This window comes from Carcharodon carcharias (genome assembly GCF_017639515.1).
Source record: "Carcharodon carcharias isolate sCarCar2 chromosome 35 unlocalized genomic scaffold, sCarCar2.pri SUPER_35_unloc_5, whole genome shotgun sequence".
Lineage (NCBI taxonomy): Eukaryota > Metazoa > Chordata > Chondrichthyes > Lamniformes > Lamnidae > Carcharodon > Carcharodon carcharias.
Window position 1 is genome coordinate 1 of NW_024470721.1, and position 26,483 is coordinate 26,483.

General features: G+C 53.0%; 1 protein-coding gene across 1 annotated transcript; it reads right to left on the reverse strand.

The window, feature by feature from the left end:
- Window positions 1-750: 750 nt before the first annotated feature.
- naa10 (N-alpha-acetyltransferase 10, NatA catalytic subuni) lies at window positions 751-25,763 on the reverse strand (the record flags this gene model as incomplete). Its single annotated transcript, XM_041181456.1, has 7 exons — window positions 25,631-25,763; window positions 7,338-7,436; window positions 5,638-5,696; window positions 3,982-4,027; window positions 2,637-2,752; window positions 1,445-1,489; window positions 751-938 (listed from the first exon to the last, which is right to left on the reverse strand). Coding segments are annotated over exons 1-7 (667 nt in total), but the record flags the coding sequence as incomplete, so codon positions are not given.
- Between the last annotated feature and the right edge of the window lie 720 nt (window positions 25,764-26,483).

Sequence of the window (26,483 nt, forward strand, 5' to 3'; positions counted from 1 at the left end):
ACCCCCTCCCCCACACACACACACACCGCCCCCTCCCCCACACACACACACACCGCCCCCTCCCCCACATACACACGCCGCCCCCTCCCTCCCCACACACACACACGCCGCCCCCTCCCCCACACACACCAAAACAGAGACTGTGTGTCGGTTATAAACACCTCCTGCCCTGCACGGGTAGGCACTCTCCACTCGTCACACACAATGACCGGCACAGAAGCGGTCCATTCGGCCCCTCTGCTCCATGCTGGGTGCTCCTGCTCCCACCCCCTCTCCCCATATCTCTTTGCCCCTCGTGTGTTTTTCCAGCTCCCCTCCTCCCTTAAACACATCGAAACGATTTACCTCTATCCCTTCCCTGTGGGAGCGAGTTCCACATTCTCCACCCCCACTCTCCCCCCCCCCCCACCACCCCATTGTCTGTATAAACACGTTTCTCCTGAATTCCTCCCCCCTCGATTGGATTCATTAGTGACTGTCTTATATCGATGACCACCCCCCCCACACCCCCACAACCCTCACCACGTTCTGGTCTCTCTCGCCCGCACCTCCCCTCCCCACCCAGATAGATAGGTTCTCGATTGGTAAGGGGATCAAAGGTTCCGGGGAGAAGGCGGGAGAGTGGGGTTGACAAACTGATCAGCCACGATTGAATGGCGGAGCAGACTCGATGGGCCGAATGGCCTAATTTCTGCTCCTACGTCTTATGGTCCAAGTGGAGATGCCCTTCTCTGTGTCCACCCAGCTGACCTTCTATCAGTTGACCCCTGAGGCGTTTCCTGTCTAGACTAACAAAGCCCCAGCCCTGTCTGCTGCGGAAGAACCAAGAGGAAACTGAAGGAGACGCACAAACCTCATCAGCCATTAGGGTCAGGTCCCTCTTCATAGCGTAGGCATCCTCCCCATCGGCGTAGTACTTGGGTTCCACTTCACTGATCCTGCAAGGGGGACAGCGGCAATTTTTTTTACACAGTTGGACAAGGTTCTGCTTCGGTCACACACGCCCATGGAGAATAACTGGCTCAGCCAGGATATACTGGCCCGCGGCAGAACAGATCCGGGGGTCTGAAGGGGTTAAACTGCGAGGCCAGGTTGTAAAAGCTGGGCTTCTATTCCTACAAGCGCCGAAGATTAAGGGATGATCTAATCAAGGGGGTTTAAGACGATTAAAGGAAAGCAATTGGAGAGGGCGGAGAGGTTTAGAGTGGAGGGGGGGGGGCGCCAGGATTTACAAAACTTAGGGGCCCCCCACAACCCCCCCCCCCCCGCCCCCCGCAGGCAGCTGAAGGCACGGCCGCCGAGGGTGGAGCGATGGGAATCGGGGATAAGCCAGAGGGCAGGGCAGAGATCTCGGAGAGTTGTAGGGCTGGAGGAGTTAGAGATAAGTGGGTGGGGGTGAGGAAGAAAGGATTTGGGGTTGAAATCAGGTCCAAAAAGCACTTACTGGAAGTTCAGCGTGTTGGAGTAGAGATGAAGCGCCGCTCGGTTACTGTAAGGTGGAGAGATCAGAAAAGCGGGAGTTAAAATTCTCATGGCATCGACTCAGCCCAGATTCACACCCTCAGGCACTTGCAGCCTTTCTACATGCTCCTCAGCCGATGGCCCAGAGCGTGGTCAGGATCCCCCTGCTCCCTCACCCACCCACCCTGGCGACCGTTCACGACGCCAGCTGGAATGGGCAGCCCGGGCAGAATGTTCACCCGCCGCCTCAGATAACGCTCGCTACCACGTCGCCGTTTGTGGGAGCTTGCGGTGTACGAACTGGCTGCCAATTTTCCCCACATAACCCGCACTCCTTCCCCACTCTGCCACGAGAGCCGGGTACAACCCGGCCCGATCCAGAGCCGGACGCCTTCCGGTTGTACCTAGAAGCAGCGGTCTTCAGCCCGATCTAGAATCAGCCGTGTCACCGCCAGCTCTGGAATTGGATGCACACGGGCCAGATCCAGACATTTGTTGGCCGGCTCTGGAACCCCGGGGGGGGGGGGACACTTGGGCCGGCTCTAGAACCGGGGGAGGCACACTTGGGCCGGCTCTAGAACCGGGGGAGGCACTCTCGGGCCGGCTCTAGAACCGGGGGAGGCACTCTCGGGCCGGCTCTAGAACCGGGGGAGGCACTCTCGGGCCGGCTCTAGAACCGGGGGAGGCACACTCGGGCCGGCTCTAGAACCGGGGGAGGCACACTCGGGCCGGCTCTAGAACCGGGGGAGGCACACTCGGGCCGGCTCTAGAACCGGGGGAGGCACACTCGGGCCGGCTCTAGAACCGGGGGAGGCACACTCGGGCCGGCTCTAGAACGGGGTGGGGGGGGGGGGGGCACACTTGGGCTGGCTCTAGAAACAGCCACACTTGGTCTGCATCTTGATCCTGACATGCTTGGATTGGATCTAGATCTTTTTTATTCATTCAGAGGATGTGGGCGTCTCTGGCCGGGCCCAGCATTTATTGCCCATCCCTAGTTGTCCCCTTGAGAAGGTGGGGGGGGGGTGGGGGGGGGGGGGTGAACTGCTTTCTTGACCCGCTGCAGCCCGTGTGGTGTAGGTACACCCACCACGCTGTTAGGAGGCAGTTCCAGGGAGGGAGGATCTAGAACGGGACACGCCTGATCCGGATCCTGAACCGGATGGTGAGTGTACCTTTTCCTGACGTGTAAGGAGACGTATCGGGCGTTGAAATTCTCGATCATGGCTCTGGATGCCTGGTCCATCAGCTTCTGGGCTAATCCGAGCCGGCGATGGGACCTCTTCACTGCCTGGAGAAGGAACAGGGAACGTGAACTTAAATCGCATCAGATCCCGGGACGCGGGAGGTTAAATCGCATCAGATCCCGGGACGCGGGAGGTTAAATCGCATCAGATCCCCGGAAGCCAGCAGGATATGGGAGGTTAAATCCCACCTGATCAAGGTCCCGCTGCAGTGGCGAGGGAGAAGCATGTTCAGGGCTGTTGTTGTTGGTGGGATAGGAGAGCTAACTGGATAGCTCTTTAAACGAGCCAGCACAGGCACTTTGGGCTGAATGGCCTCCTCCTATTCTACAATTAGACAGGTGAAGGGGCCACACACCACCAAACTCACCAGCTCCTGCACCCTGCCCTCTGCAAGTCCTTCATCTGACTGGGATACAGCCCCAGTAACAGCACCACCCACCCATCCCCGAGCGACCCCACCCATCCCCGAGCGACCCCACCCATCCCCGAGCGACCCCACCCATCCCTGAGCGACCCCACCCATCCCCGAGCGACCCCACCCATCCCCGAGCGACCCCACCCATCCCCGAGCGACCCCACCCATCCCCGAGCGACCCCACCCATCCCCGAGCTCTGTACGTGACCCGGATGTTTCTCTGAAGCTAAGCCTGCTGCTCTTGAGGGCAGCCTGAGACCTGCTGCAGTGTCCACACCAAGTAAGAGTTCCAGCGTCTCCTCGAGTGAGATAGGATCGAGCCTGGGGGTGGGGTAGAGGGGGTCGAATACGGGTAAGCTAAAGGCCCTGCTCCTGATCGCACTCACACCGGGTCAGAGGAGTGAGGGGGGGGGTGGGGGGGAGGCAGAGAAGGGGAGAGAGAGATGGAGAAAGGGGTAGGGAGGAAGATCACAATCTAACGTTGCTGCTGACTTGCACAAGCCCTCTCCTACTCCCGTCCCTCTCTATCTTTCCATCCTCACCTCTCCCTCCCTCTTTCCCTCCTCTGTCTCTACCCCGCCCGTCTCCACCCCTCCCTCTCCCACCTGCCCTCCCTCTGTCCTTCCCTCAAAGGTCTCCATCCCATCCTCCTATTTCCACCCCTCCATCTCTCTCTCCCTCCCCGTCTCCACTCCTCCCTGGTCTCTGTCTCTCCCTCCTTCCCTTCCCATCTCCACCCATCCCTCTCTGTTTCCCTGTCTCCACCCCTCCCTCCCCGGTCTCCATCCTCCCTCTTTTCCACGCCCGGCCAGTCTTGCTCTGGCCGCCCTCCATCTTGCGGAGATGCTGGCTCCTTACCAAGGAGGTGATGTGTCCGTGAGGGACATCATCAGGATCTTCTTCCCTGAAAGAGAGAGAGAGAGAGAAAATAAACTCACACAGCGGGGATCAAACTCGCTGAGGGAGAGGGGGCGAATACATCGGAGGGACTTTGATAAACATCCCGAGGTACAGTGGGTCAATGTGTCCCTCGGGGTGGTACTGAAGGGTGTGCACACAGAGACACACACACACACACACACACACACACACACACACACACACACACAGACACACACAGACACACACAGACACACACAGACACACACAGACACACAGGGACACACACAGACACACAGGGACTGACACACACACAGGGACTGACACACACACAGGGACTGACACAGACACAGACACAGACACAGACACAAGGACTGACACACACACACAGGGACTGACACAGACACAGTCACACACACACAGGGACTGACACAGACACAGACACACACACACAGGGACTGACACAGACACAGACACACACACACAGGGACTGACACAGACAGACACACACACAGGGACTGACACAGACAGACACACACACACAGGGACTGACACAGACAGACACACACACACAGGGACTGACACACACACACAGGGACTGACACACACACAGGGACTGACACACACACACAGGGACTGACACACACACAGGGACTGACACACACACACAGGGACTGACACACACACAGTCACACACACACAGGGACTGACACACACACAGTCACACACACACAGGGACTGACACACACACAGTCACACACACACAGGGACTGACACACACACAGTCACACACACACAGGGACTGACACAGACACAGACACAGACACAGACACAGACACACACACACAGACACAGACACACACACACAGGGACTGACACACACACACAGGGACTGACACACACACACAGGGACTGACACACACACACAGGGACTGACACACACACACAGGGACTGACACACACACACAGGGACTGACACAGGCTCCGGGGTCACACTCCACACACTGTCAGCACAACACACGCATCGATAATGGTGGATCATAATCAGGCCATCGAGATAATACAGGACAGGAGGGAGAAGAGATTAGGAAAAGGCTTTCAATAGGATGGACAGTCAGAAAATGTTTCTGCCTGTGTGTGTGTGTGTGTGTGTGTGTGTCTGTGTCAGTCCGTGTGTGTGTGTGTGTGTGTGTGTGTGTGTGTGTGTATATGTGTGTGTGTGTGTGTGTGTCTGTGTCAGTCCGTGTGTGTGTGTGTATGTGTGTGTGTGTGTATGTGTGTATGTGTGTATGTGTGTATGTGTATGTGTGTGTATGTGTATGTGTGTGTATGTGTATGTGTATGTGTGTGTATGTGTGTGTGTGTGTGTGTGTATGTGTTTGTGTATGTGTGTGTGTGTGGAGGGTTTGGGGGGGAGCCATCGATATAAGACAGTCACTAATAAATCCAATCGGTTTGGGGGGGGGGGGGGGGGTGGAATACAGGAGAAAGGTCTTTACCCAGAGAGTGTGGAACTCGCTCCCACAGGGAGTGGGGTTGGGAGGAGGCTGGTACGGGGCTGAAACCGCAGCACAGAGCGGACGACCTGTTTGTGTTATCACTGAACGATCAAACACGGGGCAGCCTCTCACTTACATTTTAGCCAGGACGTAACCCACAATCTTTCCATTCTCATCCTCGGCAATGTAAGAAAGCTGGAAGGATGGACAAGCACAGTTAGTGACCTGTTCAGGGTCAGTCCCCAGTCTCTCCCCCTCCTCTCCAGGCACACCCACCCTCCCGAGAGCTGGATCCAGGCTCCAACTCCCAACTGTTCAAGCTAACTCTGGGGATGTGGTGCCCTGGATAGGGCTGCTATTTATTCTCGAGGTGGGGGGGGGGGGGGGGGGGAGGGGGGGGGGGAACAATGGGCGCTCAGCTTGCACGGCTGCGGCCCGTGTGCTGGAAGTGCCTTTAGGGTGGAGGTTGCAGGATTTTGACACAGCAAAAAAAGTCCTGTCAGGGCAAAACTTTGCAAATCTCACACAGGACATGCACACTCTGCCCACAATCATGACTTCCTGGAGTCAGGGCCTTTAGCAAACACTTCGAATTAAAATGGGTTCCATCAGTTGTCGACTCGTCTCACTCTCAGCTCCGAGTCAGTCACGGATTCAAATTATACTCGGCTCGAGTGGTTAAAGTTGATGGCTCGTCACAACAGTCCCAGCAGAGTCTGAATGTGCTGCAGCGCTGTCGGAGGGACAGCGCCGAGGGAGCGCCGCGCTGTGGGAGGGTCAGCGCCGAGGGAGCGCCGCGCTGTGGGAGGGTCAGCGCCGAGGGAGCGCCGCGCTGTGGGAGGGTCAGCGCCGAGGGAGCGCCGCGCTGTGGGAGGGTCAGCGCCGAGGGAGCGCCGCGCTGTGGGAGGGTCAGCGCCGAGGGAGCGCCGCACTGTCGGAGGGTCAGCGCCGAGGGAGCGCCGCACTGTCGGAGGTGCCGTTTCTCAGGACAAGACACTAAACCGAGGCCCCCAGCTGCCCTGTCGGGTGGGTGTAAAAGATCCCACAGCCACGATAGGAAGAGTGGCCAAGCGGAGTGGGGGGGTGGGGTGAGGGGGAACGGAGTTCTTCCCAGTGTCTACGGACTAACATTTATCCATCAACCAACATCATGAATACAGATGGTCTGGCTTGTTATGACATTGCTGTTTGTGGGATCTTGCTGTGCCATCAGCTAGCTACTACGTTCCCGACAGATAAAAGCAAAAATCCTGCGGATGCTGGAGATCTGAAGTAAACACGGAACATGCCGGAAAACTCAGCGGGGCCGTCAGCAACTGTGGAGAGCGAAACCGAGCTAACATTTCGATTTTTGTTCTGACAGAGGAGCTCCTTCAGCTCGGGGGGGGAAGAGTCATACAGACTCCAACTGTTAACTCCGTTTCTCTCTCCACAGACACAGCCAGACCCACTGAGTTTTCCGGCATTTTTTATTTTGTGCTATCTTTCCTACGTTATCATACGGACTAGGCTATTTGCAAAAAAAAAAAACAAACAACTACCACATTGACCATGGAGCATTTTGGGATCTGCTGAGTGACGAATGCCACTACAGATGGATAAGTCCTTCTTTCTATGTCAACAGTCACGGGGGGGTGGGGGGCGGGGGGGGGGGGGGGTAGGTGAACGGGTCGGCCACTAGGTGGCTCTGCGGTGTGATGTTCGAGACTCCCATCCTAAGTCAGCTGCCAAGTGCAGTTGTTGGTGGGACGGGGGCACTGGGAGTAAATTCAGCTGAGTAGCAGAGTGCTGGTCATGTCACCCGAAAACGTGCGGATGAAAGGTGTCAGTTCCCACCTGGGGCCACGACAAGCCATGGTAGAAGTAGTATTTCATCTGGTAATTTTCAGGCAGGCACAGCAGGTTACAATGCTGCATGTTCATCAGGTCTTCAGGCTGCGGGCAGACAAGAGGTATCGTCACACACGTACATGACTGCACACTGCAGAGCCAAGCAGCAGGAAGGGACAGAAGGGTATTCTGATAGGGTGTGATGAAGAGACAGCAGGGTATTCTGATAGGGTGTGATGAAGGGGACAGAATGGTATTCTGATAGGGTGTGATGAAGAGACAGCAGGGTATTCTGATAGGGTGTGATGAAGGGGACAGGAGGGTATTCTGATAGGGTGTGATGAAGGGGACAGGAGGGTATTCTGATAGGGTGTGATGAAGGGACAGGAGGGTATTCTGATAGGGTGTGATGAAGGGACAGGAGGGTATTCTGATAGGGTGTGATGAAGAGACAGCAGGGTATTCTGATAGGGTGTGATGAAGAGACAGCAGGGTATTCTGATAGGGTGTGATGAAGAGACAGCAGGGTATTCTGATAGGGTGTGATGAAGAGACAGCAGGGTATTCTGATAGGGTGTGATGAAGAGACAGCAGGGTATTCTGATAGGGTGTGATGAAGAGGACAGCAGGGTATTCTGATAGGGTGTGATGAAGAGACAGCAGGGTATTCTGATAGAGTGTGATGAAGAGACAGCAGGGTATTCTGATAGGGTGTGATGAAGGGACAGGAGGGTATTCTGATAGGGTGTGATGAAGGGGACAGGAGGGTATTCTGATAGGGTGTGATGAAGAGACAGCAGGGTATTCTGATAGGGTGTGATGAAGGGGACAGAAGGGTATTCTGATAGGGTGTGATGAAGAGACAGCAGGGTATTCTGATAGGGTGTGATGAAGAGACAGCAGGGTATTCTGATAGGGTGTGATGAAGGGACAGGAGGGTATTCTGATAGGGTGTGATGAAGGGACAGCAGGGTATTCTGATAGGGTGTGATGAAGAGACAGCAGGGTATTCTGATAGGGTGTGATGAAGAGAGAGCAGGGTATTCTGATAGGGTGTGATGAAGGGACAGGAGGGTATTCTGATAGGGTGTGATGAAGGGGACAGGAGGGTATTCTGATAGGGTGTGATGAAGGGACAGCAGGGTATTCTGATAGGGTGTGATGAAGAGAGACAGAAGGGTATCTGATAGGGTGTGATGAAGAGACAGAAGGGTATTCTGATAGGGTGTGATGAAGAGACAGCAGGGTATTCTGATAGGGTTGTGATGAAGAGACAGCAGGGTATTCTGATAGGGTGTGATGAAGAGACAGCAGGGTATTCTGATACAGTGTGATGAAGAGACAGCAGGGTATTCTGATAGGGTGTGATGAAGAGACAGCAGGGTATTCTGATAGGGTGTGATGAAGAGACAGCAGGGTATTCTGATAGGGTGTGATGAAGTGACAGAATGGTATTCTGATAGGGTGTGATGAAGAGACAGCAGGGTATTCTGATAGGGTGTGATGAAGAGACAGCAGGGTATTCTGATAGGGTGTGATGAAGAGACAGCAGGGTATTCTGATAGGGTGTGATGAAGAGACAGCAGGATATTCTGATAGGGTGTGATGAAGAGACAGCAGGGTATTCTGATAGGGTGTGATGAAGAGACAGCAGGGTATTCTGATACAGTGTGATGAAGAGACAGCAGGGTATTCTGATAGGGTGTGATGAAGAGACAGCAGGGTATTCTGATACAGTGTGATGAAGAGACAGCAGGGTATTCTGATAGGGTGTGATGAAGGGACAGAATGGTATTCTGATAGGGTGTGATGAAGGGACAGGAGGGTATTCTGATAGGGTGTGATGGAGAGACAGCAGGGTATTCTGATAGGGTGTGATGAAGAGACAGCAGGGTATTCTGATACAGTGTGATGAAGAGACAGCAGGGTATTCTGATAGGGGTGTGATGAAGAGACAGCAGGGTATTCTGATAGGGTGTGATGAAGAGACAGCAGGGTATTCTGATAGGGTGTGATGAAGAGACAGAAGGGTACTTCTGATAGGGTGTGATGAAGAGACAGCAGGGTATTCTGATAGGGTGTGATGAAGAGACAGCAGGGTATTCTGATACAGTGTGATGAAGAGACAGCAGGGTATTCTGATAGGGTGTGATGAAGAGACAGCAGGGTATTCTGATAGGGTGTGATGAAGAGACAGCAGGGTATTCTGATAGGGTGTGATGAAGGGACCAGAATGGTATTCTGATAGGGTGTGATGAAGAGACAGCAGGGTATTCTGATAGGGTGTGATGAAGAGACAGCAGGGTATTCTGATAGGGTGTGATGAAGAGACAGAAGGGTATTCTGATAGGGTGTGATGAAGAGACAGCAGGGTATTCTGATAGGGTGTGATGAAGAGACAGCAGGGTATTCTGATACAGTGTGATGAAGAGACAGCAGGGTATTCTGATAGGGTGTGATGAAGAGACAGCAGGGTATTCTGATACAGTGTGATGAAGAGACAGCAGGGTATTCTGATAGGGTGTGATGAAGAGACAGAAGGGTATTCTGATAGGGTGTGATGAAGAGACAGCAGGGTATTCTGATACAGTGTGATGAAGAGACAGCTGGGTATTCTGATAGGGTGTGATGAAGGGACAGAATGGTATTCTGATAGGGTGTGATGAAGGGACAGGAGGGTATTCTGATAGGGTGTGATGGAGAGACAGCAGGGTATTCTGATAGGGTGTGATGAAGAGACAGCAGGGTATTCTGATACAGTGTGATGAAGAGACAGCAGGGTATTCTGATAGGGTGTGATGAAGAGACAGCAGGGTATTCTGATAGGGTGTGATGAAGAGACAGCAGGGTATTCTGATAGGGTGTGATGAAGAGACAGCAGGGTATTCTGATAGGGTGTGATGAAGGGGACAGGAGGGTATTCTGATAGGGTCTGATGAAGGGGACAGGAGGGTATTCTGATAGGGTGTGATGAAGAGACAGCAGGGTATTCTGATAGGGTGTGATGAAGAGACAGCAGGGTATTCTGATAGGGTGTGATGAAGGGGACAGGAGGGTATTCTGATAGGGTCTGATGAAGGGGACAGGAGGGTATTCTGATAGGGTGTGATGAAGAGACAGCAGGGTATTCTGATAGGGTGTGATGAAGGGGACAGAAGGGTATTCTGATAGGGTGTGATGAAGAGACAGCAGGGTATTCTGATAGGGTGTGATGAAGAGACAGCAGGGTATTCTGATAGGGTCTGATGAAGGGACAGGAGGGTATTCTGATAGGGTGTGATGAAGAGACAGCAGGGTATTTCTGATAGGGTGTGATGAAGGACAGGAGGAGTATTCTGATAGGGTGTGATGAAGGGACAGCAGGGTATTCTGATAGGGTGTGATGAAGAGACAGGCAGGGTATTCTGACAGGGGTGTGATGAAGGGAGACAGAAATGGTTATTCTGATAGGGTGTGATGAAGAGACAGCAGGGGTATTCTGATAGGGGTGTGATGAAGGGGACAGAAGGGTAATCTGATAGGGGTTGATGAAGAGACAGCAGGGTATTCTGATAGGGTGTGTGATGAAGAGACAGCAGGGTATTCTGATAGGGTGTGATGAAGGAGACAGGAGGGTATTCTGATAGGGTGTGATGAAGGGACAGAGGGTATTCTGATAGGGTGTGATGAAGGGGACAGGAGGGTATTCTGAAGGGGTGTGATGAAGGGACAGGAGGGTATTCTGATAGGGGTGTGATGAAGAGACAGCAGGGTATTCTGATAGGGTGTGATGAAGAGACAGCAGGTATTCTGATAGGTGTGATGAAGAGACAGCCGGGTATTCTGATAGGGTGTGATGAAGAGAGACAGCGCAGGGTATTCTGATAGGGTGTGATGAAGAGACAGCAGGGTATCTGATAGGGTGTGATGAAGAGACAGCAGGGTATTCTGATAGGTGTGATGAAGAGACAGCAGGGTATTCTGATAGAGTGTGATGAGAGACAGCAGGTATTCTGATAGGGTGTGATGAAGGGACAGGAGGGTATTCTGATAGGTGTGATGAAGGGACAGGAGGGTATTCTGATAGGGTGTGATGAAGAGACAGCAGGGTATTCTGATAGGGTGTGATGAAGAGACAGCAGGGTATTCTGATAGGGTGTGATGAAGGGACAGGAGGGTATTCTGATAGGGTGTGATAGAAGGGACAGCAGGGTTTATATTCTGAAGGGTGTGATGAAGAGACAGCAGGGTATTCTGATAGGTGTGATGAAGAGACAGCAGGGTATTCTGATAGGGTGTGATGAAGGGACAGGAGGGTATTCTGATAGGGTGTGATGAAGGGGACAGGAGGGTATTCTGATAGGGTGTGATGAAGGGACAGCAGGGTATTCTGATAGGGTGTGATGAAGGGGACAGAAGGGATATTCTGATAGGGTGTGATGAAGAGACAGGAAGGGTATTCTGATAGGGTGTGATGAAGAGACAGCAGGGTATTCTGATAGGGTGTGATGAAGAGACAGCAGGGTATTCTGATACAGTGTGATGAAGAGACAGCCAGGGTATTCTGATAGGGTGTGATGAAGAGACAGCAGGGTATTCTGATAGGGTGTGATGAAGAGACAGCAGGGTAGTCTGATAGGGTGTGATGAAGGGACAGAATGGTATTCTGATAGGGGTGTGATGAAGAGACAGCAGGGTATTCTGATAGGGTGTGATGAAGAGACAGCAGGGTATTCTGATAGGGTGTGATGAAGAGACAGCAGGGTATTCTGATAGGGTGTGATGAAGAGACAGCAGGGTATTCTGATAGGGTGTGATGAAGAGACAGCAGGGTATTCTGATAGGGTGTGATGAAGAGCCAGCAGGGTATTCTGATACAGTGTGATGAAGAGACAGCAGGGTATTCTGATAGGGTGTGATGAAGGGACAGAATGGTATTCTGATAGGGTGTGATGAAGGGACAGGAGGGTATTCTGATAGGGTGTGATGGAGAGACAGCAGGGTATTCTGATACAGTGTGATGAAGAGACAGCAGGGTATTCTGATAGGGTGTGATGAAGAGACAGCAGGGTATTCTGATAGGGTGTGATGAAGAGACAGCAGGGTATTCTGATAGGGTGTGATGAAGAGACAGAAGGGTATTCTGATAGGGTGTGATGAAGAGACAGCAGGGTATTCTGATACAGTGTGATGAAGAGACAGCAGGGTATTCTGATACAGTGTGATGAAGAGACAGCAGGGTATTCTGATAGGGTGTGATGAAGAGACAGCAGGGTATTCTGATAGGGTGTGATGAAGAGACAGCAGGGTATTCTGATAGGGTGTGATGAAGGGGACAGGAGGGTATTCTGATAGGGTCTGATGAAGGGGACAGGAGGGTATTCTGATAGGGTGTGATGAAGAGACAGCAGGGTATTCTGATAGGGTGTGATGAAGAGACAGCAGGGTATTCTGATAGGGTGTGATGAAGGGGACAGGAGGGTATTCTGATAGGGTCTGATGAAGGGGACAGAAGGGTATTCTGATAGGGTGTGATGAAGAGACAGCAGGGTATTCTGATAGGGTGTGATGAAGGGGACAGAAGGGTATTCTGATAGGGTGTGATGAAGAGACAGCAGGGTATTCTGATAGGGTGTGATGAAGAGACAGCAGGGTATTCTGATAGGGTCTGATGAAGGGACAGGAGGGTATTCTGATAGGGTGTGATGAAGAGACAGCAGGGTATTCTGATAGGGTGTGATGAAGAGACAGGAGGGTATTCTGATAGGGTGTGATGAAGGGACAGCAGGGTATTCTGATAGGGTGTGATGAAGAGACAGCAGGGTATTCTGATAGGGTGTGATGAAGGGGACAGAATGGTATTCTGATAGGGTGTGATGAAGAGACAGCAGGGTATTCTGATAGGGTGTGATGAAGGGGACAGAAGGGTAATCTGATAGGGTGTGATGAAGAGACAGCAGGGTATTCTGATAGGGTGTGATGAAGAGACAGCAGGGTATTCTGATAGGGTGTGATGAAGGGGACAGGAGGGTATTCTGATAGGGTGTGATGAAGGGGACAGGAGGGTATTCTGATAGGGTGTGATGAAGGGACAGGAGGGTATTCTGATAGGGTGTGATGAAGGGACAGGAGGGTATTCTGATAGGGTGTGATGAAGAGACAGCAGGGTATTCTGATAGGGTGTGATGAAGGACAGCAGGGTATTCTGATTAGGGTGTGATGAAGAGACAGCAGGGTATTCTGATAGGGTGTGATGAAGAGACAGCAGGGTATTCTGATAGGGGTGTGATGAAGAGACAGCAGGGTATTCTGATAGGGTGTGATGAAGAGACAGCAGGGTATTCTGATAGGGTGTGATGAAGAGACAGCAGGGTATTCTGATAGAGTGTGATGAAGAGACAGCAGGGTATTCTGATAGGGTGTGATGAAGGGACAGGAGGGTATTCTGATAGGGTGTGATGAAGGGGACAGGAGGGTATTCTGATAGGGTGTGATGAAGAGACAGCAGGGTATTCTGATAGGGTGTGATGAAGAGACAGCAGGGTATTCTGATAGGGTGTGATGAAGGGACAGGAGGGTATTCTGATAGGGTGTGATGAAGGGACAGCAGGGTATTCTGATAGGGTGTGATGAAGAGACAGCAGGGTATTCTGATAGGGTGTGATGAAGAGACAGCAGGGTATTCTGATAGGGTGTGATGAAGGGACAGGAGGGTATTCTGATAGGGTGTGATGAAGGGGACAGGAGGGTATTCTGATAGGGTGTGATGAAGGGACAGCAGGGTATTCTGATAGGGTGTGATGAAGAGACAGAAGGATATTCTGATAGGGTGTGATGAAGAGACAGAAGGGTATTCTGATAGGGTGTGATGAAGAGACAGCAGGGTATTCTGATAGGGTGTGATGAAGAGACAGCAGGGTATTCTGATACAGTGTGATGAAGAGACAGCAGGGTATTCTGATAGGGTGTGATGAAGAGACAGCAGGGTATTCTGATAGGGTGTGATGAAGAGACAGCAGGGTATTCTGATAGGGTGTGATGAAGGGACAGAATGGTATTCTGATAGGGTGTGATGAAGAGACAGCAGGGTATTCTGATAGGGTGTGATGAAGAGACAGCAGGGTATTCTGATAGGGTGTGATGAAGAGACAGCAGGATATTCTGATAGGGTGTGATGAAGAGACAGCAGGGTATTCTGATAGGGTGTGATGAAGAGACAGCAGGGTATTCTGATAGGGTGTGATGAAGAGACAGCAGGGTATTCTGATAGGGTGTGATGAAGAGACAGCAGGGTATTCTGATACAGTGTGATGAAGAGACAGCAGGGTATTCTGATAGGGTGTGATGAAGGGACAGAATGGTATTCTGATAGGGTGTGATGAAGGGACAGGAGGGTATTCTGATAGGGTGTGATGGAGAGACAGCAGGGTATTCTGATAGGGTGTGATGAAGAGACAGCAGGGTATTCTGATACAGTGTGATGAAGAGACAGCAGGGTATTCTGATAGGGTGTGATGAAGAGACAGCAGGGTATTCTGATAGGGTGTGATGAAGAGACAGCAGGGTATTCTGATAGGGTGTGATGAAGAGACAGAAGGGTATTCTGATAGGGTGTGATGAAGAGACAGCAGGGTATTCTGATACAGTGTGATGAAGAGACAGCAGGGTATTCTGATACAGTGTGATGAAGAGACAGCAGGGTATTCTGATAGGGTGTGATGAAGAGACAGCAGGGTATTCTGATAGGGTGTGATGAAGAGACAGCAGGGTATTCTGATAGGGTGTGATGAAGGGACAGAATGGTATTCTGATAGGGTGTGATGAAGAGACAGCAGGGTATTCTGATAGGGTGTGATGAAGAGACAGCAGGGTATTCTGATAGGGTGTGATGAAGAGACAGAAGGGTATTCTGATAGGGTGTGATGAAGAGACAGCAGGGTATTCTGATAGGGTGTGATGAAGAGACAGCAGGGTATTCTGATACAGTGTGATGAAGAGACAGCAGGGTATTCTGATAGGGTGTGATGAAGAGACAGCAGGGTATTCTGATAGGGTGTGATGAAGAGACAGCAGGGTATTCTGATAGGGTGTGATGAAGAGACAGAAGGGTATTCTGATAGGGTGTGATGAAGAGACAGCAGGGTATTCTGATAGGGTGTGATGAAGAGACAGCAGGGTATTCTGATAGGGTGTGATGAAGAGACAGCAGGTATTCTGATAGGGTGTGATGAAGAGACAGCAGGGTATTCTGATAGGGTGTGATGAAGAGACAGCAGGGTATTCTGATAGGGTGTGATGAAGAGACAGCAGGGTATTCTGATAGGGTGTGATGAAGAGACAGCAGGGTATTCTGATAGGGTGTGATGAAGAGACAGCAGGGTATTCTGATAGGGTGTGATGAAGGGACAGGAGGGTATTCTGATAGGGTGTGATGAAGGACAGCAGGGTATTCTGATAGGGTGTGATGAAGAGACAGCAGGGTATTCTGATAGGGTGTGATGAAGAGACAGCAGGGTATTCTGATAGGGTGTGATGAAGAGACAGCAGGGTATTCTGATAGGGTGTGATGAAGAGACAGCAGGGTATTCTGATAGGGTGTGATGAAGAGACAGCAGGGTATTCTGATAGGGTGTGATGAAGAGACAGCAGGGTATTCTGATAGGGTGTGATGAAGAGACAGCAGGGTATTCTGATAGGGTGTGATGAAGAGACAGCAGGGTATTCTGATAGGGTGTGATGAAGAGACAGCAGGGTATTCTGATAGGGTGTGATGAAGAGACAGCAGGGTATTCTGATAGGGTGTGATGAAGAGACAGCAGGGTATTCTGATAGGGTGTGATGAAGGGACAGAAGGTATTCTGATAGGGTGTGATGAAGAGACAGCAGGGTATTCTGATAGGGTGTGATGAAGAGACAGCAGGGTATTCTGATAGGGTGTGATGAAGAGACAGCAGGGTATTCTGATAGGGTGTGATGAAGAGACAGCAGGGTATTCTGATAGGGTGTGATGAAGAGACAGCAGGGTATTCTGATAGGGTGTGATGAAGAGACAGCAGGGTATTCTGATAGGGTGTGATGAAGAGACAGCAGGGTATTCTGATAGGGTGTGATGAAGAGACAGCAGGGTATTCTGATAGGGTGTGATGAAGAGACAGCAGGGTATTCTGATAGGGTGTGATGAAGAGACAGCAGGGTATTCTGATAGGGTGTGATGAAGAGACAGCAGGGTATTCTGATAGGGTGTGATGAAGAGACAGAAGGGTATTCTGATAGGGTGTGATGAAGAGACAGCAGGGTATTCTGATAGGGTGTGATGAAGAGACAGCAGGGTATTCTGATAGGGTGTGATGAAGAGACAGCAGGGTATTCTGATAGGGTGTGATGAAGAGACAGCAGGGTATTCTGATAGGGTGTGATGAAGGGACAGGAGGGTATTCTGATAGGGTGTGATGAAGGGACAGCAGGGTATTCTGATAGGGTGTGATGAAGAGACAGCAGGGTATTCTGATAGGGTGTGATGAAGGGACAGCAGGGTATTCTGATAGGGTGTGATGAAGAGACAGCAGGGTATTCTGATAGGGTGTGATGAAGAGACAGCAGGGTATTCTGATAGGGTGTGATGAAGGGACAGCAGGGTATTCTGATAGGGTGTGATGAAGAGACAGCAGGGTATTCTGATAGGGTGTGATGAAGAGACAGCAGGGTATTCTGATAGGGTGTGATGAAGAGACAGCAGGGTATTCTGATAGGGTGTGATGAAGGGACAGCAGGGTATTCTGATAGGGTGTGATGAAGGGACAGGAGGGTATTCTGATAGGGTGTGATGAAGGGACAGCAGGTATTCTGATAGGGTGTGATGAAGGGGACAGCAGGGTATTCTGATAGGGTGTGATGAAGAGACCAGAAGGATATTCTGATAGGGTGTGATGAAGAGACAGAAGGGTATTCTGATAGGGTGTGATGAAGAGACAGCAGGGTATTCTGATAGGGTGTGATGAAGGAGACAGCAGGTATTCTGATACAGTGAGATGAAGAGACAGCAGGGTATTCTGATAGGGTGTGATGAAGAGACAGCAGGTATTCTGATAGGGTGTGATGAAGAGACAGCAGGGTATTCTGATAGGGTGTGTTGAAGGGACAGAATGGTATTCTGATAGGGTGTGATGAAGAGACAGCAGGGTATTCTGATAGGGTGTGATGAAGAGACAGCAGGGTATTCTGATAGGGTGTGATGAAGAGACAGCAGGATATTCTGATAGGGTGTGATGAAGAGACAGCAGGGTATTCTGATAGGGTGTGATGAAGAGACAGCAGGGTATTCTGATACAGTGTGATGAAGAGACAGCAGGGTATTCTGATAGGGTGTGATGAAGAGACAGCAGGGTATTCTGATAGGGTGTGATGAAGAGACAGCAGGGTATTCTGATAGGGTGTGATGAAGGGACAGAATGGTATTCTGATAGGGTGTGATGAAGGGACAGCAGGGTATTCTGATAGGGTGTGATGAAGAGACAGCAGGGTATTCTGATAGGGTGTGATGAAGAGACAGCAGGGTATTCTGATACAGTGTGATGAAGAGACAGCAGGGTATTCTGATAGGGTGTGATGAAGAGACAGCAGGGTATTCTGATAGGGTGTGATGAAGAGACAGCAGGGTATTCTGATAGGGTGTGATGAAGAGACAGCAGGGTATTCTGATAGGGTGTGATGAAGAGACAGCAGGGTATTCTGATAGGGTGTGATGAAGAGACAGCAGGGTATTCTGATAGGGTGTGATGAAGAGACAGCAGGGTATTCTGATAGGGTGTGATGAAGAGACAGCAGGGTATTCTGATAGGGTGTGATGAAGAGACAGCAGGGTATTCTGATAGGGTGTGATGAAGGGACAGAAGGGTATTCTGATAGGGTGTGATGAAGAGACAGCAGGGTATTCTGATAGGGTGTGATGAAGAGACAGCAGGGTATTCTGATAGGGTGTGATGAAGAGACAGAAGGGTATTCTGATAGGGTGTGATGAAGAGACAGCAGGGTATTCTGATAGGGTGTGATGAAGAGACAGCAGGGTATTCTGATACAGTGTGATGAAGAGACAGCAGGGTATTCTGATAGGGTGTGATGAAGAGACAGCAGGGTATTCTGATACAGTGTGATGAAGAGACAGCAGGGTATTCTGATAGGGTGTGATGAAGAGACAGAAGGGTATTCTGATAGGGTGTGATGAAGAGACAGCAGGGTATTCTGATACAGTGTGATGAAGAGACAGCAGGGTATTCTGATAGGGTGTGATGAAGGGACAGAATGGTATTCTGATAGGGTGTGATGAAGGGACAGCAGGGTATTCTGATAGGGTGTGATGAAGAGACAGCAGGGTATTCTGATAGGGTGTGATGAAGAGACAGCAGGGTATTCTGATAGGGTGTGATGAAGAGACAGCAGGGTATTCTGATAGGGTGTGATGAAGGGACAGAAGGGTATTCTGATAGGGTGTGATGAAGAGACAGCAGGGTATTCTGATAGGGTGTGATGAAGAGACAGCAGGGTATTCTGATAGGGTGTGATGAAGAGACAGCAGGGTATTCTGATAGGGTGTGATGAAGAGACAGCAGGGTATTCTGATAGGGTGTGATGAAGAGACAGCAGGGTATTCTGATAGGGTGTGATGAAGAGACAGCAGGGTATTCTGATAGGGTGTGATGAAGAGACAGCAGGGTATTCTGATAGGGTGTGATGAAGAGACAGCAGGGTATTCTGATAGGGTGTGATGAAGGGACAGAATGGTATTCTGATAGGGTGTGATGAAGGGACAGGAGGGTATTCTGATAGGGTGTGATGAAGAGACAGCAGGGTATTCTGATAGGGTGTGATGAAGAGACAGCAGGGTATTCTGATAGGGTGTGATGAAGAGACAGCAGGGTATTCTGATAGGGTGTGATGAAGAGACAGCAGGGTATTCTGATAGGGTGTGATGAAGAGACAGCAGGGTATTCTGATAGGGTGTGATGAAGAGACAGCAGGGTATTCTGATAGGGTGTGATGAAGAGACAGCAGGGTATTCTGATAGGGTGTGATGAAGAGACAGCAGGGTATTCTGATAGGGTGTGATGAAGAGACAGCAGGGTATTCTGATAGGGTGTGATGAAGAGACAGCAGGGTATTCTGATAGGGTGTGATGAAGAGACAGCAGGGTATTCTGATAGGGTGTGATGAAGAGACAGCAGGGTATTCTGATAGGGTGTGATGAAGAGACAGCAGGGTATTCTGATACAGTGTGATGAAGAGACAGCAGGGTATTCTGATAGGGTGTGATGAAGAGACAGAAGGGTATTCTGATAGGGTGTGATGAAGAGACAGCAGGGTATTCTGATAGGGTGTGATGAAGAGACAGCAGGGTATTCTGATAGGGTGTGATGAAGGGACAGAAGGGTATTCTGATAGGGTGTGATGAAGGGACAGAGGGTATTCTGATAGGGTGTGATGAAGAGACAGCAGGGTATTCTGATAGGGTGTGATGAAGAGACAGCAGGGTATTCTGATACAGTGTGATGAAGAGACAGCAGGGTATTCTGATAGGGTGTGATGAAGAGACAGCAGGGTATTCTGATAGGGTGTGATGAAGAGACAGCAGGGTATTCTGATAGGGTGTGATGAAGAGACAGCAGGGTATTCTGATAGGGTGTGATGAAGAGACAGCAGGGTATTCTGATAGGGTGTGATGAAGAGACAGCAGGGTATTCTGATAGGGTGTGATGAAGAGACAGCAGGGTATTCTGATAGGGTGTGATGAAGAGACAGCAGGGTATTCTGATAGGGTGTGATGAAGAGACAGCAGGGTATTCTGATAGAGTGTGATGAAGAGACAGCAGGGTATTCTGATAGGGTGTGATGAAGGGACAGGAGGGTATTCTGATAGGGTGTGATGAAGGGGACAGGAGGGTATTCTGATAGGGTGTGATGAAGAGACAGCAGGGTATTCTGATAGGGTGTGATGAAGGGACAGAGGGTATTCTGATAGGGTGTGATGAAGAGACAGCAGGGTATTCTGATAGGGTGTGATGAAGAGACAGCAGGGTATTCTGATAGGGTGTGATGAAGGGACAGGAGGGTATTCTGATAGGGTGTGATGAAGAGACAGCAGGGTATTCTGATAGGGTGTGATGAAGAGACAGCAGGGTATTCTGATAGGGTGTGATGAAGAGACAGCAGGGTATTCTGATAGGGTGTGATGAAGAGACAGCAGGGTATTCTGATAGGGTGTGATGAAGAGACAGCAGGGTATTCTGATAGGGTGTGATGAAGGGACAGCAGGGTATTCTGATAGGGTGTGATGAAGAGACAGCAGGGTATTCTGATAGGGTGTGATGAAGAGACAGAAGGGTATTCTGATAGGGTGTGATGAAGAGACAGAAGGGTATTCTGATAGGGTGTGATGAAGGGACAGCAGGGTATTCTGATAGGGTGTGATGAAGAGACAGCAGGGTATTCTGATAGGGTGTGATGAAGGGACAGAAGGGTATTCTGATAGGGTGTGATGAAGGGACAGAAGGGTATTCTGATAGGGTGTGATGAAGGGACAGCAGGGTATTCTGATAGGGTGTGATGAAGGGACAGAAGGTATTCTGATAGGGTGTGATGAAGGGACAGAAGGGTATTCTGATAGGGTGTGATGAAGGGACAGCAGGGTATTCTGATAGGGTGTGATGAAGGGACAGCAGGGTATTCTGATAGGGTGTGATGAAGAGACAGCAGGGTATTCTGATAGGGTGTGATGAAGAGACAGCAGGGTATTCTGATAGGGTGTGATGAAGAGACAGCAGGGTATTCTGATAGGGTGTGATGAAGAGACAGCAGGGTATTCTGATAGGGTGTGATGAAGAGACAGCAGGGTATTCTGATAGGGTCTGATGAAGGGGACAGGAGGGTATTCTGATAGGGTGTGATGAAGAGACAGAAGGGTATTCTGATAGGGTGTGATGAAGAGACAGCAGGGTATTCTGATAGGGTGTGATGAAGAGACAGCAGGGTATTCTGATAGGGTGTGATGAAGAGACAGCAGGGTATTCTGATAGGGTGTGATGAAGGGGACAGGAGGGTATTCTGATAGGGTCTGATGAAGGGGACAGAAGGGTATTCTGATAGGGTGTGATGAAGAGACAGCAGGGTATTCTGATAGGGTGTGATGAAGGGGACAGAAGGGTATTCTGATAGGGTGTGATGAAGAGACAGCAGGGTATTCTGATAGGGTGTGATGAAGAGACAGCAGGGTATTCTGATAGGGTCTGATGAAGGGACAGGAGGGTATTCTGATAGGGTGTGATGAAGAGACAGCAGGGTATTCTGATAGGGTGTGATGAAGAGACAGCAGGGTATTCTGATAGGGTGTGATGAAGGGACAGCAGGGTATTCTGATAGGGTGTGATGAAGAGACAGCAGGGTATTCTGATAGGGTGTGATGAAGGGACAGCAGGGTATTCTGATAGGGTGTGATGAAGGGACAGCAGGGTATTCTGATAGGGTGTGATGAAGAGACAGCAGGGTATTCTGATAGGGTGTGATGAAGGGGACAGAAGGGTATTCTGATAGGGTGTGATGAAGAGACAGAAGGGTATTCTGATAGGGTGTGATGAAGGGGACAGAAGGGTATTCTGATAGGGTGTGATGAAGAGACAGCAGGGTATTCTGATAGGGTGTGATGAAGGGACAGAAGGGTATTCTGATAGGGTGTGATGAAGGGACAGAAGGGTATTCTGATAGGGTGTGATGAAGGGACAGAAGGGTATTCTGATAGGGTGTGATGAAGGGACAGAAGGGTATTCTGATAGGGTGTGATGAAGGGACAGAAGGGTATTCTGATAGGGTGTGATGAAGGGACAGAAGGGTATTCTGATAGGGTGTGATGAAGGGACAGAAGGGTATTCTGATAGGGTGTGATGAAGAGACAGCAGGGTATTCTGATAGGGTGTGATGAAGAGACAGAAGGGTATTCTGATAGGGTGTGATGAAGAGACAGCAGGGTATTCTGATAGGGTGTGATGAAGAGACAGCAGGGTATTCTGATAGGGTGTGATGAAGAGACAGCAGGGTATTCTGATAGGGTGTGATGAAGAGACAGCAGGGTATTCTGATAGGGTGTGATGAAGGGACAGAAGGGTATTCTGATAGGGTGTGATGAAGGGACAGGAGGGTATTCTGATAGGGTGTGATGAAGGGACAGGAGGGTATTCTGATAGGGTGTGATGAAGGGGACAGGAGGGTATTCTGATAGGGTGTGATGAAGGGGACAGGAGGGTATTCTGATAGAGTGTGACGAAGGGGAATTAGAGAAAGCTTCATGTGCAGCACACACACCAGCAGAGGTCCGAGGGGCCGAATGGCCGGTTTCTGTGTTGTGGAGGTGACCTGGAGCTGAGCATCGAGCCACGCCCATTCACTGCATTAACATCCATCCCAGGGCGGGGACGGGGGGATATCGGGCGGGGGGACGTGGGGATATCGGGGACGGGGGGGATATCGGGGACGGGGGGGGGGGGGAGGATATCGGGGACGGGGGGGGGGAGGATATCGGGGTCGGGGGGGATATCGGGGACGGGGGGGGTGGATACCGGGCTGGGCTCTGGTCTCTACTCCCGTGAATCCTGCAAGACAGCAGGACACAAACTCGATAAACCCCCGAGGGTCCGCACTCGATAAACCCTCGAGGGTCCCCCGAGGGTCCGCACTCGATAAACCCTCGAGGACCGGCCCTGGTCAGGAGGGGGTCGGAATTCGCAGAGCAGCTTCTGAGAGGGAAGTTTATAGCAGCTCCCAGCTCCCCCTGCGCTCGGACGGGAGTGAAACCCCCGGCAGTGCGGTGGGAGGTGGGGGATGAACACAAACTGGCTGGGCAATGCTTAAACCTCTCCGCGAATCAGGTCGCCTGGGAGGTCTCAGACCCGCGCAGCCTTGGGGCAAACATCAACCTTTGGTGCGAGGCCAAACTTAATCCTGAACGCGGACTGAAAGAGCGAGGGGGTCTCGTTGCAACTGAACAGAGATTTAGTCCGGAATACTGCGCAAGTTTCGCATTTATCCCAGCCAAGGCGTATTTGGCTTAGGGATGGAACAAACTAGGGCTGATTCCTGGGATCAGGCGACGTTCCCATGAGGAGGGATTGGGTCCAGCAGGTCCACGTTCCCCAGAGGTGGTCGCTTTGACAGGGTGGGAGCAGAGAGGCTGGACAACCTCAAACACAGGGTGGGTGGGGGCCACAGTCTCAGGATAAGGGGGCAGCCAATGTCAGAGTGAGAGGCAGAGACAGTTCCTCACTCCGAGGGTTGTGAATCTTTGGGGTTCTCTGGGGATCCTGCGTCGTTGTATAGATTCAAGCTGGGGGGTGAGGGGGGGGTGAGGGGGGGTGGGGGGGGAGAGACAGTCGATGAAGGGAACTGAGGCAGGTGGGGGACGGTGCAGGGCCGTGGGGTTGAGGCTGGAGATCAGCTGTTCTCTTATCAAATGGGGCAGCAGGACTCGTGGGGCAGACTGGTCTCATCATGCAGCTGTTTTACCACATACTCCATCCACTGAGCAATCAGGGAGCGGGCAGTGTGTCTGGGGGGGGGCGCCCAGCCTGTCTGGGGGAGAGGGAGGGGGGGCGCCCAGCCTGTCTGGGGGAGAGGGAGGGGGAGGGGGGGCCCAGCCTGTCTGGAGGAGAGGGAGGGGGAGGGGGGGGCCCAGCCTGTCTGGGGGAGAGGGAGGGGGAGGGGGGGGCCCAGCCTGTCTGGGGGAGAGGGAGGGGGAGGGGGGGCCCAGCCTGTCTGGGGGGAGAGGGAGGGGGAGGGGGGGCCCAGCCTGTCTGGGGGAGAGGGAGGGGGAGGGGGGGCCCAGCCTGTCTGGGGGAGAGGGAGGGGGGGGCCCAGCCTGTCTGGGGGAGAGGGAGGGGGAGGGGGGGCCCAGCCTGTCTGGGGGAGAGGGAGGGGGAGGGGGGGCCCAGCCTGTCTGGGGGAGAGGGAGGGGGAGGGGGGGGCCCAGCCTGTCTGGGGGAGAGGGAGGGGGAGGGGGGGCCCAGCCTGTCTGGGGGAGAGGGAGGGGGGCGCCCAGCCTGTCTGGGGGAGAGGGAGGGGGGCGCCCAGCCTGTCTGGGGGGAGAGGGAGGGGGGCGCCCAGCCTGTCTGGGGGAGAGGGAGGGGGGCGCCCAGCCCTGTCTGGGGGAGAGGGAGGGGGGGGCCCAGCCTGTCTGGGGGAGAGGGAGGGGGGCCCAGCCTGTCTGGGGGAGTGGAAGAGGGGGGGCCCCAGCCTGTCTGGGGGAGGGGGGGGCCCAGCCTGTCTGGGGGAGGGGGGGGCCCAGCCTGTCTGGGGGAGGGGGGGGCCCAGCCTGTCTGGGGGAGGGGGAGGGGGGGCCCAGCCTGTCTGGGGGAGGAGGAGGGGGAGGGGGGGCCCAGCCTGTCTGGGGGAGGGGGAGGGGGAGGAGGAGGGGGAGGAGGAGGGGGAGGGGGGGCCCAGCCTGTCTGGGGGAGGAGGAGGGGGAGGGGGGGCCCAGCCTGTCTGGGGGAGGGGGGGGCCCAGCCTGTCTGGGGGAGGGGGAGGGGGGAGGGGGTAGGGGGGGGCCCAGCCTGTCTGGAGGGAGGGGGAGAGGGGAGGGGGGAGGGGGAGGGGGGGGCCCAGCCTGTCTGGGGGAGGGGGGGGCCAGCCTGTCTGGGGGAGGGGGAGGGGGGGGGCCCAGCCTGTCTGGTGGAGGGGGAGGGGGAGGGGGGGCCCAGCCTGTCTGGGGGAGGAGGAGGGGGAGGGGGGGGCCCAGCCTGTCTGGTGGAGGGAGGAGGGGGAGGGGGGGCCCAGCCTGTCTGGGGGAGGAGGAGGGGGAGGGGGGGCCCAGCCTGTCTGGCGGAGGGGGAGGGGGGGGGCCCAGCCTGTCTGGCGGAGGGGGAGGGGGGGGCCCAGCCTGTCTGGGGGAGGGGGAGGGGGGGCCCAGCCTGTCTGGGGGAGGAGGAGGGGGATGGGGGTCTGGCTGGGGGGGGGGGGGGTGGAGGAGGAGGTGGGCGTGGTGGGGGGCGTGGTGGGGGGCGTGGTGGGGGAGGTGGGGGGGCGGGGCTCTGACCACGAGGGAGAGGGGGCGGGGCAGTGCTCTGCTCGCGAGGCTATGGGGCGGGGAAGTTGGGGGCGGGGCGTGTGCTCCGCCATGATGCGCAGCGTGCGCCGTTCGGCCGGCCGGGATCGGCAGTGGATTTTTGGGATCGTTCCTGTCAGGATCGTCGCGGCTCCGCCGTCACCCCGGAGAGCCACCCCTCCTCGCTGCTTTCCTTTCATTTAAATGCCCGGGCCCTGCGCCGGACTCCCCCTCGCTCACTCACCCGGGCGTTTCGGATATTCATGGCGCCGTTTCCAACTCCCGATCCAGCAGCCGCCGACTTCACCGCCTCAACCGACAGCAACCACCACCTGACCCCGCCGCGGCCGCCTCTCATTGGCGGCGCCTCTCCGCCAATCGTCTGCCGGCGCGACTGCTCCGCCCCCCCCCCCCGACCGTTCATCCAATCACCTTCTGGAGCCCCGCGGACTGACATCCGCACCAGCCAATCATCCATCAGGAAGGCGGGATTAAAGACTAGGGCCGCAACCTCCGGTCTTCCAACCAATCGTCAGGCCACACCCTTCGGATTGACAAACGTACCTACCGATCAGCTGGTGGAGCGGCTCTGACCGACAGCCCGGGCCACCAATGATTCTTGCAATCCGGCACCGGCTGACAGCCAATCAGGTTGGAGGCCCTATTTCTATTCTCCGCCCATCCTTAAAGGGGCAGCATTAGAGTCTGGGAATGGGGAAGTAAATCAGACTGGGATCTTCCTGACCCTGGTCCTGGGTTTGATCCTGATCCTGATCCTGATCCTGATCCTGGTCCTGGGTTTGATCCTGGTCCAGTAAGCCCTCCCCAGGTTCCAGAAGAGGAAGTGAGGAGAGCTGTGATGCCACTCGTTGTCGAATGACCACTTCCTTCGTCCCCCTAGGCTGGGGTCAATATGGAACCCCACCTACTGAAGGCAAATTCCTGCCTTCGAATCATGGACCCAGAACTGGAGACGGCCTTGAAGTTGTGCCAACCGCATTCTAGTTGGGACTCTCACCCAATCGGCTATGGTTCTTTCTAACCCAGCCTCCAGAGCCAAAAGGAAGATGTCCTCACCACCCCCCCCCCCCCACCCC